Source organism: Octopus bimaculoides, chromosome 16 (genome assembly GCF_046866305.1).
Source record: "Octopus bimaculoides isolate indiv1 chromosome 16, ASM4686630v1, whole genome shotgun sequence".
NCBI lineage: Eukaryota > Metazoa > Mollusca > Cephalopoda > Octopoda > Octopodidae > Octopus > Octopus bimaculoides.
The window spans coordinates 29,743,304-29,761,329 of NC_142943.1; the positions used below are offsets into that span (position 1 = coordinate 29,743,304).

The 18,026-nt window shown below is 35.3% G+C and overlaps 1 protein-coding gene across 3 annotated transcripts in view; it reads right to left on the reverse strand.

Moving 5' to 3' along the window:
* Nucleotides 1–4,308: 4,308 nt before the first annotated feature.
* Nucleotides 4,309–18,026, reverse strand: part of LOC106870685 (uncharacterized) — a 39,544-nt gene continuing 25,826 nt past the window's right edge. The window contains exons 3-11 of one of the 3 annotated variants that reach the window (XM_089364314.1): nucleotides 17,364–17,619; nucleotides 16,862–17,046; nucleotides 15,321–15,514; nucleotides 14,362–14,524; nucleotides 13,345–13,371; nucleotides 12,051–12,218; nucleotides 8,762–8,977; nucleotides 8,268–8,420; nucleotides 4,309–7,356 (exon numbers count right to left, since the gene is read on the reverse strand). In XM_089364314.1, the coding sequence (XP_089220440.1) occupies nucleotides 7,262–7,356; nucleotides 8,268–8,420; nucleotides 8,762–8,977; nucleotides 12,051–12,218; nucleotides 13,345–13,371; nucleotides 14,362–14,524; nucleotides 15,321–15,514; nucleotides 16,862–17,046; nucleotides 17,364–17,619 (1,457 nt within the window). In that variant the 3' untranslated portion in view covers nucleotides 4,309–7,261. Of the gene's footprint in view, nucleotides 7,357–8,267; nucleotides 8,421–8,761; nucleotides 8,978–12,050; nucleotides 12,219–13,344; nucleotides 13,372–14,361; nucleotides 14,525–15,320; nucleotides 15,515–16,861; nucleotides 17,047–17,363; nucleotides 17,620–18,026 lie in introns of those variants that run through there. The other 2 variants (XR_016244620.1, XM_089364315.1) reach the window with 2 other exon arrangements.

Sequence of the window (18,026 nt, forward strand, 5' to 3'; positions counted from 1 at the left end):
GTGTGCATCATCATATATATATATATATATATATATATAAATTTATATATATATATAATTTTATTAGTTGCTGTTAAGTACTCAGGCAAGCTAATATATGTTATATGTGCATGTTAAATGATTCTGCTCAGTACACATTTCATAAGAATGTATACTTTATTTTTCTACTAATAAGGACATGATAATACTTTTCTGCATATATCAAACCTAAATCAAGCAGTTAATTATGATTCTTTTATCAGTCCTTCTTGTTCTCAAAGAACTCTCTTTTCTTCATAAAATTGATGCTTATAAAAAAAAAAAAATGAATAAATAAACCAAAATTATAACAATGCTCCAATAAACTGTAATAAAAAAATATATATTTTGTTTTTAAAGTGTTGTAAAATATTTTAAAGGACATTTATATATAATTATGTTTAAACAAATTGTGTATTTTATTATTTTTTAAATTAAATTCTGCTCCTCTAACATAAGCTTCTATCCACGTTACTCTTCCTTTAAAGAACAACATTCATTCGCAAATGTGGTGAATGTTTTTATTTTCACAAGTCATACAGAAATTCTAAGATTGTCTTAACTTCACACTGCTTAACATTTTTTTTAATTTAAGAAGACTTATTTGTTGTTTGCAGATTTTATGTTTCTAAAAAAAGGAATCCTATTTAATCTATTTCTAACGACACTAAAATTAGATAAGCTTTTTTTTTTTTTTATTTTACTCTTGTATTAATTTGTTCATTATTCTAGACTAGAATTCAGTTAAAATCATTGTAATTTTCTTCCCTTCAGGTTTTGCTGTTAAGAGAGATATGGTGTAGGTTCATGGCTCCTTGTCAACTATTGATGTGTGTGTGTGTGTGTGTGTGTGCGTTAAGAAATGTTACTTTTCCAGTCTTTTCTGTTCTTTTTTTTTTTCATTTGATACAGAATGTAGTAAAACCTATGTTGATGCATCCTTATAAGACTTGCTGTGTTCATTATTAAAAACAAATTTTTCTCCTGCTGAAGTTTAACCCGAGAATTACAAAATAATAAAATACAGTTTGATATGACTTGTGTTCCTATTTGTAAGTCTTCCAGAAAATAATTGAAGAGAGCAAGAATAGTGGGGTCACTTGTTATTTTTGCAATACTTCATTTGACAAAATTTTACTTGTATCTTGAACAATCTAAATGGTTCTTCAGTTTCTTTTTCTTTCTCTTTTTTTTTTTTACTTTTTCTTTTACAAATCTTCATTTTATTTATTTCTTTTCAGATCTGAAAAGTTTTTTCTTTTTCCTTTTTTTATGATTCCTCATTTCCCCTGAGCCCAATCTCTTAAAAAAATAAGTAAATCATTTGAATTTTTTGACTTGGCTACAATTTGTTTCATTCATTTTTTAACACAGTTTTAGGAGAGTCACTTATAATTGCAAACAGTTTTGTGATAAAGAAATGAGAAACAGATTTTGAGTGTGGATTCACTGTGAGGAAAGAAAAACACGAAATAATAATGGTTTCATATCTTTTTATAGATATTCATCAATCAAAAATTAGTGAGAGCTTTATTACCTTCTGTCAATAGAATGAAACATCAGAGCAGTTGAATGGCAGAAATACAGGAGTGTTGGACGAAATATTGTGTGGAGTGTTGTGTCACATCCCCTTTATGTTCAGAGTCCAACTCCAGCTAGGGCTGACTTTGCCCTTCATTCTCCCTGAGATTGATTAAATAAGTACCAGTAATTTACTGGGAGTTGATTCACTCAACTATATAGATATATATATATATACCCCTTCCCTACAAATTTGTGGCTTTGTGCCAAAGTTAGAAATAAATATAAAACATTAGCCTCTCTACATGTAATAAATGTATATATTCATACATATGTAATATATATATATATATATATGTGTGTGTGTGTGTATATATAAAATATGGCTGGTGTATTTCTTTGAGGCAAAGATATCTGACAGTAATGTCAGTTTGTATGTATGTGTGTGTATATAATGTTTTATTTTTTTTTTCTCTTTTGTTGGAAGATTGATCTTTGTAAGATGTTTTAATTAAAAACAAACTAAAAAAAAATAAAATAAATTGACATATCAAATCATAGGAAGCAGGGCTTTTAACCCGCTTTTAAATAAATAACCAAAATTTGAAAAAGTTTTTTAAAAAATCAAAAAAAAATTTGGTTTCCTCCGCATTGATTGATTGATTGAGTATTATGTCTTTGTAAATATTCCAATGAATGGCAAATCCTAAAGTTTACCATGACACTATACTTATATAACATTCCTGTGAAACAGTGGAAAGAGACAGTTGCTTCACCATAATTTTTATAAGAAAATAAAATGTAAGATATATATTATAGCTTCCACTGAATTTTCATAAATTGATGTGGCATACAGATTTTCTAGCTGGGTACAATTCAATTTTGTCTGATTTGTTTATCTACAATGTTCCTTGGCACTGCTGAGTTAGAAAAAAAAGTTTTTTTTTTTTTTTTTTTTTTTTGTCTTTTCCCTTCCCCCCAAATTCCTTCCAATGTGATTCCCCTCCTCCCCGATTTTTGATGCTGATTTAAATAAAAAGAGAAATTCATAAATAAAGTTGAGATGTTTTTCAAAGAATTTGATTGTCTTTTTTTTTTTTTTTTTTTTTTTTTTTTGCTATAAATGCTATTCCGAAAGGTTTTTGTCATTAGAGGTTATGTATTCTAACAATCTATTTTCCTTCCATTAAAGAATTTTTATGTTTCTCTTGGACTGTCCTGGTTTAATGTGTCCTAAAGCAGCCATATCTGGCCCAAATATTCTACCTGCTTTATACTAAAACTGACCAGATCTATCCTTTCACACCTACCCTACAATGTTATTCTAAAAATTTACAAACATGCCATTGAAATCTTGAAGCTACAAGATAATGCATTCTTTTATTCTTTTACTTGTTTCAGTCATTTGACTGTGGTCAGGCTGGAGTACCACTTTATAGGGTTTTTTTTAGTCAAAATCAACCCCAGGACGTACTGTATCAATTTCTTTTGCCAAACCGTTAAGTTATGGGGACATAAACACACCAACACCTAATGTCAAGCAGTGACAGGAGGGGCAAACATACACACACACACACACACACACACATATATATATATATACGATGATCTTTCAGTTTCCGTCTACTAAATCCACTCGGAAGGCTTTGGTCACCCTGAGGCTATAGTAGAAGACACTTGCCCAAGGTGCCACGCAGTGGGACTGAACCTGGAACCATGTGGTTGGGAAGCAAGCTACTTACCACACAACCACTCCTACACCTATATATATATGTATATTATATTTATGTGTGTGTGTCTGTGTTTGACACCCCATCATCACTTGACAACCGATGTTGGTGTGTTTATATCCCTGAAATTTAGCAGTTAGGCAAAAGAGACTGATAGGATAAGTATTAAGTTTACAAAGAATAAGTCCTGGAGTCGATTTGCTCGACTAAAGGTGCTGCTCCAGCATGGCCACAGTCAAATGACTGAAACACATAAAAGAGTATACCAAAAATAACTGACACACAAATCTGCACCTGCCTTTTGTTAACCCAAAACTACAAAGGCCTTCTCAAGATCAACAATGGCAGCATTCTGTATAGAGAGGCTTTCATTGTGTTTTCCTCCAGTTTATGCACTTAACAAGTTGTTTTCTCAACAAGCAGCCATAAGTTGTTTCAAAAACACAGTATTCCTACACCCTGGGCAGCAGCCAACAGCCTACTTTTTGCTTTTAATAGCTCCACGTTTCTCTCTGGTATCATTGATCTACATTCTTCTGGGGTTTTTTATTCATTTTTTTTTTTTAGTTGTTTTGGTCATTAGACTGGGGCCATGCTGGGGCACCACCTTGAAGAATTTTTAACTCCAATGAATCAACTCCAGTATTTTTTTTTTTTTAAAGTTTTCTTTACCAAAAGGCTAAGTTTTGGGGAAATAAACACTCCACCACCAATTGTCTAGCAGTGGTGGGGGACAAACACACACATACACACACACATGTTCCATTAGAATGTGATTACTGGGAGGCAGAGCATAAAACATTAATGTGGAGTTCAAGAAAATTTGGAAGGACAAAAATTTTTTTATAAAACTTTCAATTCTCAATTCTCTCATTAAATAAGGATGTGCCATAGTAAGGGTCTCTGCTGAATACTGTAGCAATCATAATGTTTTTTTATAAATTTTTCTTCTCTTTTTTTTCTTCTTTTCTTTTTTCATTTTTCTATCTCTCCTAGAACATCAGAAAATTCAATTAAACAATAATTAATGATATAACAATTTTTCATTCTTAAATCTTTTTTATTTCAAATTTAACAAAAAAGAAACAATATATTTGTAGTAAATTGCATTTCTAACATAGCAAATAACTTTAAGAAAGGAAATGTTTGCTCTTTGCAACACTATTTAAAAAATATGTATTTCCACATGCACACACACACACACATTTCTCATTCAACTGTGTTTCTTCATCTGTCAACTGCCATACCAAACCATATTTTGCTTGATTCTTCCTCCTTAACATCTCTCAAGAATCATTTTCCTGTTTATGCTTCTCACCCCAAAAGAAATTGCTGAAGTGCAAATTCAACATCATTCATTTCAGTCCTATTAAGTTGGAAGAACTGAAATGGTCGTACAAAATATAAGTCAATGATTCCCAACCATTTTTTTACCTTTGATTCCTATTTCTCTCAGAAGGACCCTCATAGCCATTCAATGTTTAAAAAATTCTTATTGTATTTTTACAATTAAATTTTATTAGAAACTGTTTTTAAAAAATTGTTCAAATATTTTGTGCATTGTGGAAGTGTAACCAAATTATTGCACATAAATTTTAATGACAGAATCTTATGAGGACCCCTAGGGACCATACCGATCCCAGTTAAGAACCACAGGTATAAATGGTCTCTGAGGGACAAGCAATGGCTATGGACATTGCCTTTCTTTTTCTGACCAACTAGTAAAGCAAAACTATGAGGGGAGGAAATATGTAACATTTTTGCATTCCATAGATTTTGTTTGGAGAACAGTTGACAGGAAGCGAGATAACCAAAGTGGAGATTGAAGGTTTGTACCTCACCAGCAGAACCATTAGAACAGCATACAAAATACCGGCAGTATTTAGTTATGGCCCTTTACATTCTGAGTTAAAATCTTTCCAAGGCCATCCATGGCCAACACATTGAACTCTCAGACTGTACTGTCCACCAAGTTTTAAACAAACCCCATAGAATAAGTGGCTGATGAGTGCTTGTTACCACTCAATGATGAGTTCAACTTCTATTGTGAGATTATCATAGAGATGGATGAGATTTGCACCAATCTGACTTAATAGAGATAATCCACGTGAATATAGTGACCCAATGGATCGAAAAGTACACCAATAAGTTTTATACTCAGTATTATGGTAGGATAGTAAAACGGTGAGCTGGCAGAATCATTAGAATGCTTAACAGCATTTTGTTCATCTTTAGGTTCCAGTTCTGCTGAGGTCATCTTAGCCTTTCATCCTTTTGGGGATGATAAAATAAGTACCAGTTGAACACTGGAGTCAATATAATCAACTTACCCACCCCCCCTGAAATTTCTGGCCTTGTGCCAAAATTTGAAACCAATATTTTGTTAAGGTTATATATTAAGGCGGTGAGCTGGCAGAAGCGTTGACATGTTGAGCCAAATGCTTAGCAGCATTTCATCTGTTTTGACATTCTGAGTTCAAATATTGCTGAGGTCAGCTTTGCCTTTCGTCCTTTCGGGGTCAATAAAATAAGTACCAGTTATGCACTGGGATCAATGTGTTCAACTTGACCCCTCCCCTGAAACTATTGGTCTTGTACAAAAATGTGAAGCCAATGTTTTGAAAAGGTAGTGGACAGTTATAACTAATATAATCATAATATTTAAAACGTGCCAAGAAATAAGTAATATTTTATCAAAACCCAAATATTAGATATATTTCCCCTCAACACACACACAAGAATAGAGAACAAACAATATCTTTGATAGATCAATTCTTGTCAAAACAAGTGATACTTCAGTGAAAAAAAGAATCCTTTCTCCTAAAGGTACAAGGCCTGGAACTTTAGGGGAGGGGACTAGTTGATTACATTGACCCCAGTGCTTCACTGGTACTGAATTTATCAACCCCAAAAAGACAAAAGACAAAGTCAACTGCAGCAGTATTTGAACTCAAAACGTGTTGGCAGATGAAAGACTGCTCAGCATTTCGCCCAGTGTGCTAACGATTCTGCCAGCTCACCACCTTTTTAGTGAAAAAAAATAATAAAGCATCTCTAAATATTTGGAATTCAAAACAAAGATTTTGTGAAATTTATATTTTATTGCAGTAAAAACGCATTATGTCCAATGTGAACTTGCTGTTATTTAGTTGTAATCGTAAAAAATAAATCTTCAAATTTGATTCGATTTATAGAATTGAATCACATCAATATTATATTATTCCAACAAATTTTTAACTTAGAATATATTTTTAATACATCATTTAAAAAGTTCACCAAAGTTTTGTTTTTTATTTTTATATTAATAGAGCTGTTCATATTTGTGATTTGTGTCTCGACATGACAGGAAGTAGCAAAAGGCACCTAAATGAGAGAATATTAATTGCAAACGACCTCTACATTCATTTTATATGTAGTCCCATAAGATATTCCATTTAATATATGGAACGTTAAATTTCAAGAAATTACGATTTTTCAGGAATAAGGAAAATACTGGTTTAGACTTCACACAAATTTTTGAGCCAAGTAATATAGTTATTAATCAGAAAATTAAGTTTGATTTAATTAAAGGTATAATACCACTAAAAGGTATCACAAAAAAAGTGGGGTTTGAAGTTGTAGAATTCATCATAGATTTGAACTTGGAACAATAAGAATAATATATATACATATATATATATAACTACATATATATGTATGGAAACAATTTCTTTTTTTTTTTAACCATTATCAAACTCGTGATATTACCTGAACATAAGTCAGCAGAATGGGTTTTTTGATCACCAAATAACAGGAGCATTTGGCTTGCATCTGCTTCTAGGCACAGATAGTAGCATCTCTTTCCAGTAAAAAGAAAAAAAAAACTGGGCTTCCCTGTTGATCTCGTTCAACAGGCAGTGAAAGAGTTGGGAGTTCAGGGGGTCAGCCCCATAATTTTATTTTGTAACAACAAAACTCAAAACCTTCCAAAATAAGCAAAATATGGTTTTTTCTCAAACAAATTCTTTTGAAATACAAAAGCAGAGTAAAAAGTAAAGAACAGTTTTATCTTCAAAAAATTTCTGTCCTGTGCTTAATGGTGTCGTATCTGAAAAAGAAAAGATATTCTGATAAATTGGCAAAAATTCTTTGAAATAAATTGCATGTTAATAACAGTGTAAATGACTGCAAAGTAGGTTGGTAACTTGTACAATAGTAGTGTTACTATCTTTTACAACAACAACAACAACATCAATAATAATGTACATTGTTTTGTCTTGGCATAAAAGATGGGCTACAGCAAATATTCTGCTTAACACCATAGATTTGCTTGTCAGTTGCTTGACCTTAACTAGTTGAGCATGTCCCTTGGTGGCTAACGATATGTGCATCTCTGATCACAAGCAGAAGTAGTGGAGGGAGCATCATAGCCATGTGTTGAGAGGAATTCTTTGGGGTTTGAATAATTCACCTTTGGAAACATGGGCGTTTTGCTCAACATCCTTAAACGAACCTTATTCTAGCCCGCACTCTTAACCACTACACCATATGCCCATGGGCTTTTTGCTAATTGCATTGCTTTAGAAGAATTTTCTGAAGTCCTTACTTTATTTGACCAGCCTCCCCTTCGTTTTAACTGTCTGCTCAATCTCCTGTGATTTGTTAGTGGTCACTGACAACTGAATAACCAAAACAAGCCCTGACGTCATAACCTCTGGACGCTGGACGATCAATAGCTGTCCACCACTTGGTAGGTACATAGTGTGGAGGCCCAGAGAGGTAGTCTGGTGGTGAGGGACGATGCTAACCACATTGCTCGTTGCCAAGAGAAGATTACTAAACATGAACAGTCAATGGGAAGGAGGAGGAGGTGCTGGAGGAAGTGGCAGAGAAGGAGTAGGAGGCGGAGGAAGTGACAGAGGAGGAGGAGGAGGAAGAAGTGACAGCAGAGGAAGAGATAAAGGTTTTAGTAACGTTAATTGTTTCAAGTTCTAGAGAGAAAACAAAAGAAATAATCACCCAAAATATGCAATTCTTTGCTTTCAAAATTACATTCCCTGGCCGGACTTTCATCTGAATTGTCTCCACAGTGATCGACTCCGTCACACTGCAATGATTCAGCAATACACAGAAGGTTGAAACACGGAAGTTTGAAATTCTCACGGCAGCCATCTGCAAAATAGAATTCAAATTTATTCAATTAAATAGATAAATAAAAATACCAAAATACCAGTAAAAGATATTTCCTTAACCTAAATTTCTATTAGAACCCTTCAACATTCTAATTACTTACAACCGTATGCATGGCTGTGTCATTTAAATCACGTACCCTGTTCGTTTCATGATATGAAAAAAAGGAAGGACACATTGGATAACTTAGTAATTTCATCAAGTTGGATGAAAATGTCTTATTGGCACCCAATGCTTCATACAGAGTTAAAGGATTAAGAAGAACATAATTTTTATGATAATTATGTTAATAAAGAATAAAGGAAATGTAAATTGAGACTGACCTTTTGTCATCATTACAGCAGATGCGTAAGAAAATTCAACTCTGTCAAAATGGTTGAAGTTTCCTCGGAGTCTAATATAAAACCCTTCACTCTGCAAAGATGTATTCCAGGTAAGTGATGGTGTATATTCAGCTGATGTGTAACGAGCAATGACTGGATCTATAGAACTGATTCCATTGTGAATTTCTAAGCTGTTACTTGGTTCAAGACGCCAACCTTCATTTAAAAAAGCAAGACAAAACAGACACCATTATATGTAGCAATATGTTTATGTATACATGCATAGATATAGATAAATGATAGACATAACAGACAAAACAAAGAACAACGCCATATTCCCTTCCATACAGGCTAACTCTGATGAGCATAGGGTTATATAATCAGATTGTCACCTAACACTCCATTGTATTCCTCGTGCGAAACCAATTGGTAAGATCAGCTGTGATGGATATTTAATACTGTACTTTTCAGATAATATACTCACTCTACTGACAGTTATAGGAGTGCATCTTTACTCTGACTTATGATCTCTTAGATGACTCACACACACACACACACACACACACACACATACATATATATATGCATATATAATATACACTCACTAGCTAAAACCAAAATCCTAATAAGTAGGAAGGTAGATAAAACACAAACCCCTTCAGGTAGATGGCCCTGCTCAGTATGTAGAAAAGGAGTAGGTAGTAACTCTATAAGATGTACCCGGTGCAAGCTATGGACACATAAGAGGTGCAGCAACATCAAAGGCAGGTTAACTAGCAAGTTAGTTTTTGTTTGTGGCAGATGTTCAGGTGCAATAAAGACTGCAAACAAACAGGAAACAACTTCTATCTCATTCCAGGGTGAAAAACTAGAGGTAGTCGATAGCTTCCGCTATCTGGGCGACCAAGTTAGTAGTGGGGGTGGGTGCGCTGAAAGTGTAGCTGCTAGAATAAGAATAGCCTGGGCAAAGTTTAGAGAGCTCTTACCCCTGCTGGCGACAAAGGGACTCTCACTCAGAGTAAAAGGCAGACTGTATGACGCATGCGTACGAACAACCATGCTACATGGCAGTGAAACATGGGCTGTAACTGCTGAGGACATACGTAAGCTCGCAAGGAATGAAGCCAGTATGCTCCGTTGGATGTGTAATGTCAATGTGAATACCCGTCAGAGTGTAAGTATCTTGAGAGAAAAGCTGAACATTAGAAGCATCAGTTGTGGCGTGCAAGAGAGACGATTGCGCTGGTATGGACATGTGGTGAGAATGGAGGAGGATAGCTGCGTGAAAAAGTGCCACACCCTAACAGTTGAGGGAACCCGTGGAAGAGGTAGGCCCAGGAAGACCTGGGCTGAGGTGGTGAGGCAAGACCTTCGTACATTGGGCCTCACCGAGGCGATGACTACGGACCGAGACCTTTGGAAATGGGCTGTGCGTGAGAAGACCCGGCAAGCCAAGTAAGATCGTTGCCAGTGCCCCTGGACTGGTTCTTGTGCGGGTGGCACATGAGATGCACCATTTTGAGCGTGGCCGTTGCCAGTACCGCCTGACTGGCTCCTGTAGGATTTTCGAGCGAGATCGTTGCCAGTGCCCCTGGACTGGCTTGTGCGGGTGGCACATAAAAGACACCATTTCGAGCGTGGCCGTTTTCGTGCGGGTGACACGTAAAAGCACCCACTACACTCTCTGAGTGGTTGGCGTTAGGAAGGGCATCCAGCTGTAGAAACTCTGCCAAATCAGACTGGAGCCTGGTGTTGCCATCCGGTTTCACCAGTCCTCAGTCAAATCGTCCAACCCATGCTAGCATGGAAAGCGGACGTTAAACGATGACGATGATGATGATGATGATGATGATATGTGCGTATATATATGGAATTCTTTCCAATACCTTTCCTACATATTGAACACTTTTGTACATAATTCTATGCATTGTACGTGGACCATTTCCTTTATTTCCGTAGCAGCAGACAACAATGCTGCTACACCTGTCATTGGGTCTCACACACACACACACACACACACACACACACAGAGTAAGCGAACAAAAATAAAGTACATAATTTAAGAGTATTTCAGTTCTTTCAAAGAATCCCCCAAATGACACAAGAACAATAACTTTCTGCCAAAGTGTACTTGTTTACATGTGTGCGTGTGTGTGTGTGAGAGAGAGAGAGAGAGAGAAAGAGAGAGAGAGAAAGAGAGAGAGAGAACCTAGAACTTAACCCACATTTCCCAGTCTTGTGCATTGACTCTGAAATATTTTCAAAGCACAACACTTTTCTTAAACCTCAACGATAGATCTTGGTTATTTCCCTTCCATTCTCTACGGTCACACAGTTTTTTTTTTCCCATCTGACCCAATGCAAGCATGGAAAAGAAAATGGTAAAATGAAGAAGCTGATGATGAGGACAACGATAATGATGATGATGATGATGAATAATGTAGTCTTAGGTGCACCTAGTCTGTAAAAAGAAAGAGCAAGATGGTCATGGCAGGAAGCTTCTAATTATATCTCTGCTTTGATCATGAGACTTCCGGTTAAATGATAACAACTGGTCTTAAAATACAAAAATACAATGTTATCAGCGACACTTGTGTGTGAAAATGGGAGAAGGGGGAAAAAACAATAGTCTTTGCTCTCTCACTCAGAGGTTTCAGAGATCACTGACCGAAGCAATTATGTCAAACGAAGAAAAAAAATCATTATCACATGTGTGTGTGTGTGTGGGGGGGGATCAATCAGATTGTCATCTGAGTCTCTTGTAAAATGAGACGCAGATAATTCTTCTCTGTCAGGTGACTTTTGTGTAAAAGTGGCTGCAGGCATGTCAGTGTGGTTAAGGAAGCTTTCTTCTCAGCTACATGGTTCTGGGTTCAATCTCTCTGTGCAGCACCTTGGGTAAGTGTCTTCTGCTATAGCTCCAGTCTGACCAAAGCCTTGTTGATGAATTTTGTAAAGAGAAATTGAATGTAAGCCCGTCGTGCGTGTATGTGGGTATATATATGTGTGTGTGTATGTGTACGTGTGTATGTGTGTACATGCGTGTTTGTTTGGTCCCCCCCACACCACCACCACCACCACCACCACTCGACAACTGGTGCTGGTGTGCTTATGTCCCTGTAACTTAGCAGTTTGGCAAAAGAGACCGACAGAATAAATACTTAGCTTAAAAATAAATAAATATCAGAGTTGATTCATTCGACTAAAAATTCTTCAAGGTGAAGCTCCAGGATGGCCACAGTCTACTGACTGAAACAAATAAAAGATAAAAGAAAAATAACAATCTTACCATCTTTCATTGTTAATTCTTTCAAGTGTAAATGGATTTCATAATTGTATTCTTTGTTTGGAATCTTTCTGATGACCCAGACACAGTCATACGATGCAGAGTCGATTGGGGATAATCCGTAGAAAGAGATCGCACCTCCAACGCTGGCAGGGAAAGTAGCACTGCAATCTGGAAAAAAACCAAAAACCAAATAAAAGACATTAGATTTCTTTGGAAATATTTCTTTTAATGGGAAAAGCAACACATACAACAGACAGTGGAACGCAAAGCGAAGACATCATCATCATCATCACCATCATCATCATCATCACCATCATCATCATTTAATGTTCATTCTCCATGCTGGCATGGGTTGGACGGTTTGACAGGAGCTGACCAGCTGAAGGGCAGTTCAAGCTCCCTTTGTCCATAGCTTGCACTAAATACACCTTATGGAGTTTCTCCCAATACATTTTCTACATACTGAGCAGGGCCATCTCCCTGAAGGAATCTGCAATTTGTCTGTTTTGCTACTTATCAATATTTCGGTCTTTGCTAAATTAACTCTAAGACCCTTTGATTCCTGAACTTGCATCTATACCTGAAATCTCTTCTCTAGTTCTGGTAGTGATTCAACAATAAGAACAAAATCATAAGCATAAAGAGCCCCTAAGTGTAGCTAGTCATATATTCCTCAGTTATAGTTTGGAGGACCATGATAAATAAGAGGGAGCTAAGAACCAAACTCTAGTGGACCCCTACTTGTACATTAAACTCCTCACTATACACATTGGCAACCCTCACTCTACTAACAGCATTCAGGTACATGGCTTGTAATGGCTCTCACCAACCACTCATCTATCCTTAGCTTCTGTATTGACCACCAGAACGAGTTGTGTCTTTGAGGTCAAAATTTCCATTTTTGAACTCGGCATACCAATCACGAGCAATTCTATCAGCTATGGCACCCTCTCCATACACAGCACAAATGTTGTGAGCAGCTTTTGCGGCCTTAGAACCTTGATTAAAAGCAAAAAGAAGGAGGTGTCGAAAATGCTCGTTTTTCTTAACTTGACATTCCATTTTAATGATCTAAAGATAAACAAAAATTAACTAAAATTAACTAGAAAAAAAAAAATAGATTCCAAAATGATTCAAAAATAGAATTCTCGAAAAAATAGATTCCAAAATTTAAAAACGCAATAAATCCCAAAATTAAAAAAAAACAGCGGGAACTTAGTTGCCAACCCAATAGTTATATGCTGTGAGAAGCAACATTTCTGTAAAAAAATGAGATAAGAATATTTACACCTACCAAGTTTAGTATTGTCCTGAATTTTTTCTGAAAAATATCAAAAGGTAAAAATATTAATTGGATGCTTTTGCGAAAGGAAAATTAAATCCAAATAAATACATATATTACTTCTCTTAACCCTTTTGTTACCATATTTCTATAGAAATAAACTGATTCTGTTTCAATTAATTTTGAAGTATTTTAGAAAAATAACTTTGTTGTTATTAATTTGGAATATAATTAATTTGGAATATTCCATTGACCCCAGTGCTCTACATGTGCTTATTTCATTATGGACTTCCACCTTTTTCTTCCCCCTATACATGTTAGCATATTATTGGCTAAGTCTTCCTGCAACCATCTGCTAAGGCCATCAAATTGCCTTTATTCTCTGTCTTTCCTCACTTCTTCACCTCAGTTTCTCAATTGGCATCAAATGTTCAATGCTTCATGTTCTCATGTGATGTCCAATGAACTTTGCATGTTGTCTCCTTGTGCCGTTTTCAGGGAGTTTCTGCTCTCCTAAAGACTTCACTGTTTGTCACCTTACCATTATAGAATATCATCAGAATTCATCAAAGCAACCACATTTCAGTAGCATTGATAAGCTTTTGTTTGTTGATCCTCCAAGACACATTTAAAAAAAAAATTTTTATTGCCCACAGGGGGCTAAACATAGAGAGGACAAGCAAAGGGATTAAGTCGATTACATCGACCCCAGTGTGTAACTGGTACTTATTTAATCGACTCCCAAAAAATGAAAGGCAAAGTTGACCTTGGTGGAATTTGAACTCAGAACATAATGGCAGACGAAATACCATTAAGCATTTTGCCTGGCATGCTATTGTTTCTGCCAGCTCACCACCTCAATGTATCCTCCAAGACATTGCCACATGTAAGGATGGGTTCTATAAATGTGTGTGTGTGTAGAGAGAGAGAGAGAGAGACCCAATACAAGAAGAAACAAAAATATATAAAATTGTATAAAATTATGAAAACAAAGCACAAGGTTTGCTTTATTTCCAAAATTCAACAAACCTGATAAATATTTGAAAGAAGCTTTGAATCCAATGTTTTCACTGTCTGAAGATGGTTTTGCTCCAGTGTAGAAAATCAACTGAAGACTGTTGCTGTTAGAGACAATGATTGGTCTCTGGAAATGTTTTATGGTCAGTGGAGTGTTCTGATTGTTCTCATAAACCTTCAAGAAAGACAGAAAGGAAGAATCAATGCATTTGCATGGCAAAATAGTTAAATACTCTATATTGTGCAGATGTGGCTGTGTGGTTAAGAAGTTTGCTTTCCAACCACATGGTTTGGGGTTCAATCCCACCACATGGCACTTTGGACAAGTGTTTTCTATTATAACCTTCGGCTGACCAACACCTTGTCAATGGATTTAGTAGAAGGAAACTGAAAGAAGCCCATTGTGTGTATTTGTGTCTGTGTTGGTGTGTTTACATTTATCAATTTTAACTATAGATCCTCATCAGGAATATAATTATCCAATATGTGCACAATTTCAGGCTCAAATAAAACTAAGAACCCTTTTTTAAAATTAAAGGTAGTAATGTTCTTTTTCTTTTTTATGGTTTAATTAGAGGAGAAAAAGCAGTTCCTTTTTTTTAGGACCCTTGAGACAAGTGGGATATAAAGAGGAAGCTATTTAGAGTAGGGACCTGATCCAAGTGTTTGCATCAGATTAGATTCTAATAAAAGTACCCATAAACCAAATAGGGGATGTTAAAACTAATCACAAGGCTTTGGTTGACCTGAGGTAGAAAACACTTGCCCAAGGTGGGATAAAATCCAGAAACCATAAAAGTAGCCAAATAAACTTCTTAACCCTACAAACTTGACAGCTTTTGAACAATTTAGTTATGTGAACACTGCAAAGCTGTGTAAGCTGTGTATGTAAAGGCAGGTTTGATTTCTGATTGAATCATATGAAGTATTTCACCATGATAAAGAAATGAACAAGAGGGGGAAATGATTACCTGGACTGTAGTGTCTTGTGCAATATCCCAATCATCAAAGACAAGTTTTATGAACCCATTTGGATCCAGATTTCGTATTGAATATATGAAAATTTCTCCATTGATTGCATAGCCTCTTGGAAAGTTTGGAGAATGAAAAAATCCATCACTAAGAGTTCCTTTTTGAGGATGTCCAGAAAATTCTTCCTTTTTCACTAGTAAAATAAATAAAAATCAAAGCCACACACACACATATATATATATATATATATATATATATATATATATATATATATATATATATATGCATATATATACATGCTAATATGAAACAGTGAATGAGTGCTTAACACCACCAGGCTGGTGGATAAACATTCTTTATTTGTGGATTAATAAGGCAACCAGTGGTTTCATGCAGAGAATTCTCAACAATTATCAAGCTTGCCCACATAGGATGTTGGTACTCTATCTTGGATATATATATATATATATATATATATATATATATATATATATATATATATATATATATATATATATATATATATATATATATATATATATATGTATATATGTATGTATATATATATATATGTATATATATTTATAAATACAGGGGGTGCAAAAGTAGGTAGTTACAAACTGGATAGAAGACCAATGCACATACATACATATATATACAAGTGGGGAGCAAAAGTAAGTATATAGTTATGATAAAAGTATCATTATAATCATGATAAGCATATTATTATGATTAATGACACTGAAAATATCCAAAATAAGACTAATTTTTAATTTTTATGATAAAAATAAATGAGTAGTGTGCATGTTTTTTTTCATAACTGTATACATACTTTTGCAAACCATTGTATATAGGTATATGTGTGTGTGTGTGTGTGTGTGTTGGTCTTCTACCCAGTTTGTAGCTACTGAATTTCAGTCAAAAGCCTATGCACTATCATATAACATGCTAGAGACCTCAGCCAAATTTCCCTCAAATCATACTCTGCCAACTTACAAGAATTAAGAATAAAAAGATAGCATGGGTGTGTGGTAAGAAGCTTGTCTCCCAACCACAGAGTTCCAGGTTCAGTCCCACTGTGTGGCACCTTGAGAGTGGATTCAGTAGACTGAAAAAAGGTCAGCTGTGTGTGTGTGTGTGTGTGTGTGCGTGTGTGTGTGTGTGCGCACGTGCGTACAAACACATCTGTGTTTGTCCCCCCCCCCTACCACTTGACAACCAGTATGGTTGTTTTTATGTCCCCATAGCTAAGCAGTTCAGCAAAAGAGATTGACAGAATAAGTACCAGGCTTTAAAAAAAAATAAAACAATTATTGTGGAGGTGCCCCAGCATGGCCACAATTTCATGAGTGAAACAAGTAAAAAGACAAAAGGATGGAATGCAATGGTCCCAACTGGAGCATCTTTGGTTGCAGGTGTTCTGATCAAGGCTGACCCAGGCCTAAACAACAGAATTAATAGCAGCTAAAGTAGAGCAAATGAAAATAGCAAGGCTTAACTTTCCTGAACATACCTTGTAATTAACATGTCAATAACTTACCTACAACCTTGTAATTAATCTTAAACATTTTTCCTGCTGCCAGATTCGTTTGTGACATACAATGGACAATTCGGATATGGGACGAGATTGAAACATATGTCGATGTCTCGTTAACATCGAAATAATTCCGATGAGAATATAAACTGTAAGGATGGTCGACTTCTGAGATATAGAGATGGTCACATCTGGAAACAAAAGCAAGAACAAACAAAAAAATCTTTATTGTTTGTTGATTTTGTTTGATTTTAAAATTTTGTTGTTACATAATTCTATGTACTGTACATGCACCTTTGATGAGTTGCACCTGAGCACTATACACAATAATTTCATTATTATTATTATTATTTTTAATATCATTATTATTATTATTATTATTATTATTATTATTATTATTATTATTATTATTATTATTATTATTATTATTATTATTATATCTGCTGCTCTATTAATTCTGTCAAGCAAATACTTTTTCTTAACTGAATTATTAGGCAATAATACACACCCACTTATGCACTGGTTTTCCACATTTGTCTTTGTTGTAAAATTCCCTAAAGATGTCCCATTGCATGATGGGAAATGCAATTTCTTGAGTTCTATTAGAAATCGGCAGCTATTACAGGTACGTAAGAGCACTTCGCACATCGTATCAGGGTGGGAAGAATAGCTGTTTGGGTAACCAGTGCTGACCACTGCCCCACTGTCACCTACCATAGCCCGCCACAGTGGTCCTTTTAAATTTTGTCTGCATTCTATCAATCCTGTAAGAATAAAAAATTAAAAAATAAAGAAACATTATTAATAATAATTAATTTATAGTAAAATTAAACATCCTAAATGTATTGTAAGTTCCCCCCACCATTACTGGAAAACCGATGTTGATTTGTTTACATCCCCGTAACCCATAACTTAGTGGTTCAGCAAAAGAGACCAATAGAGTAAGTACTAGGTTTACAAAGAATAAGTCCTGGGGTCGACTCCTTCAGCTAAAGGCGGTGCTCCAGCATGGCCACAGTCAAATGACTGAAACAAGTAAAAGAATACAAGAATACCCATAAGGATAAGCATATTAAAAGGGGTCCATTGGAAAACTCATTTAAATAAAAGGGGTCTTTGGTTGGGAATGACTGGACTAAACCCCTCAAGGTGGTGCCCCAGCATGGTTGCA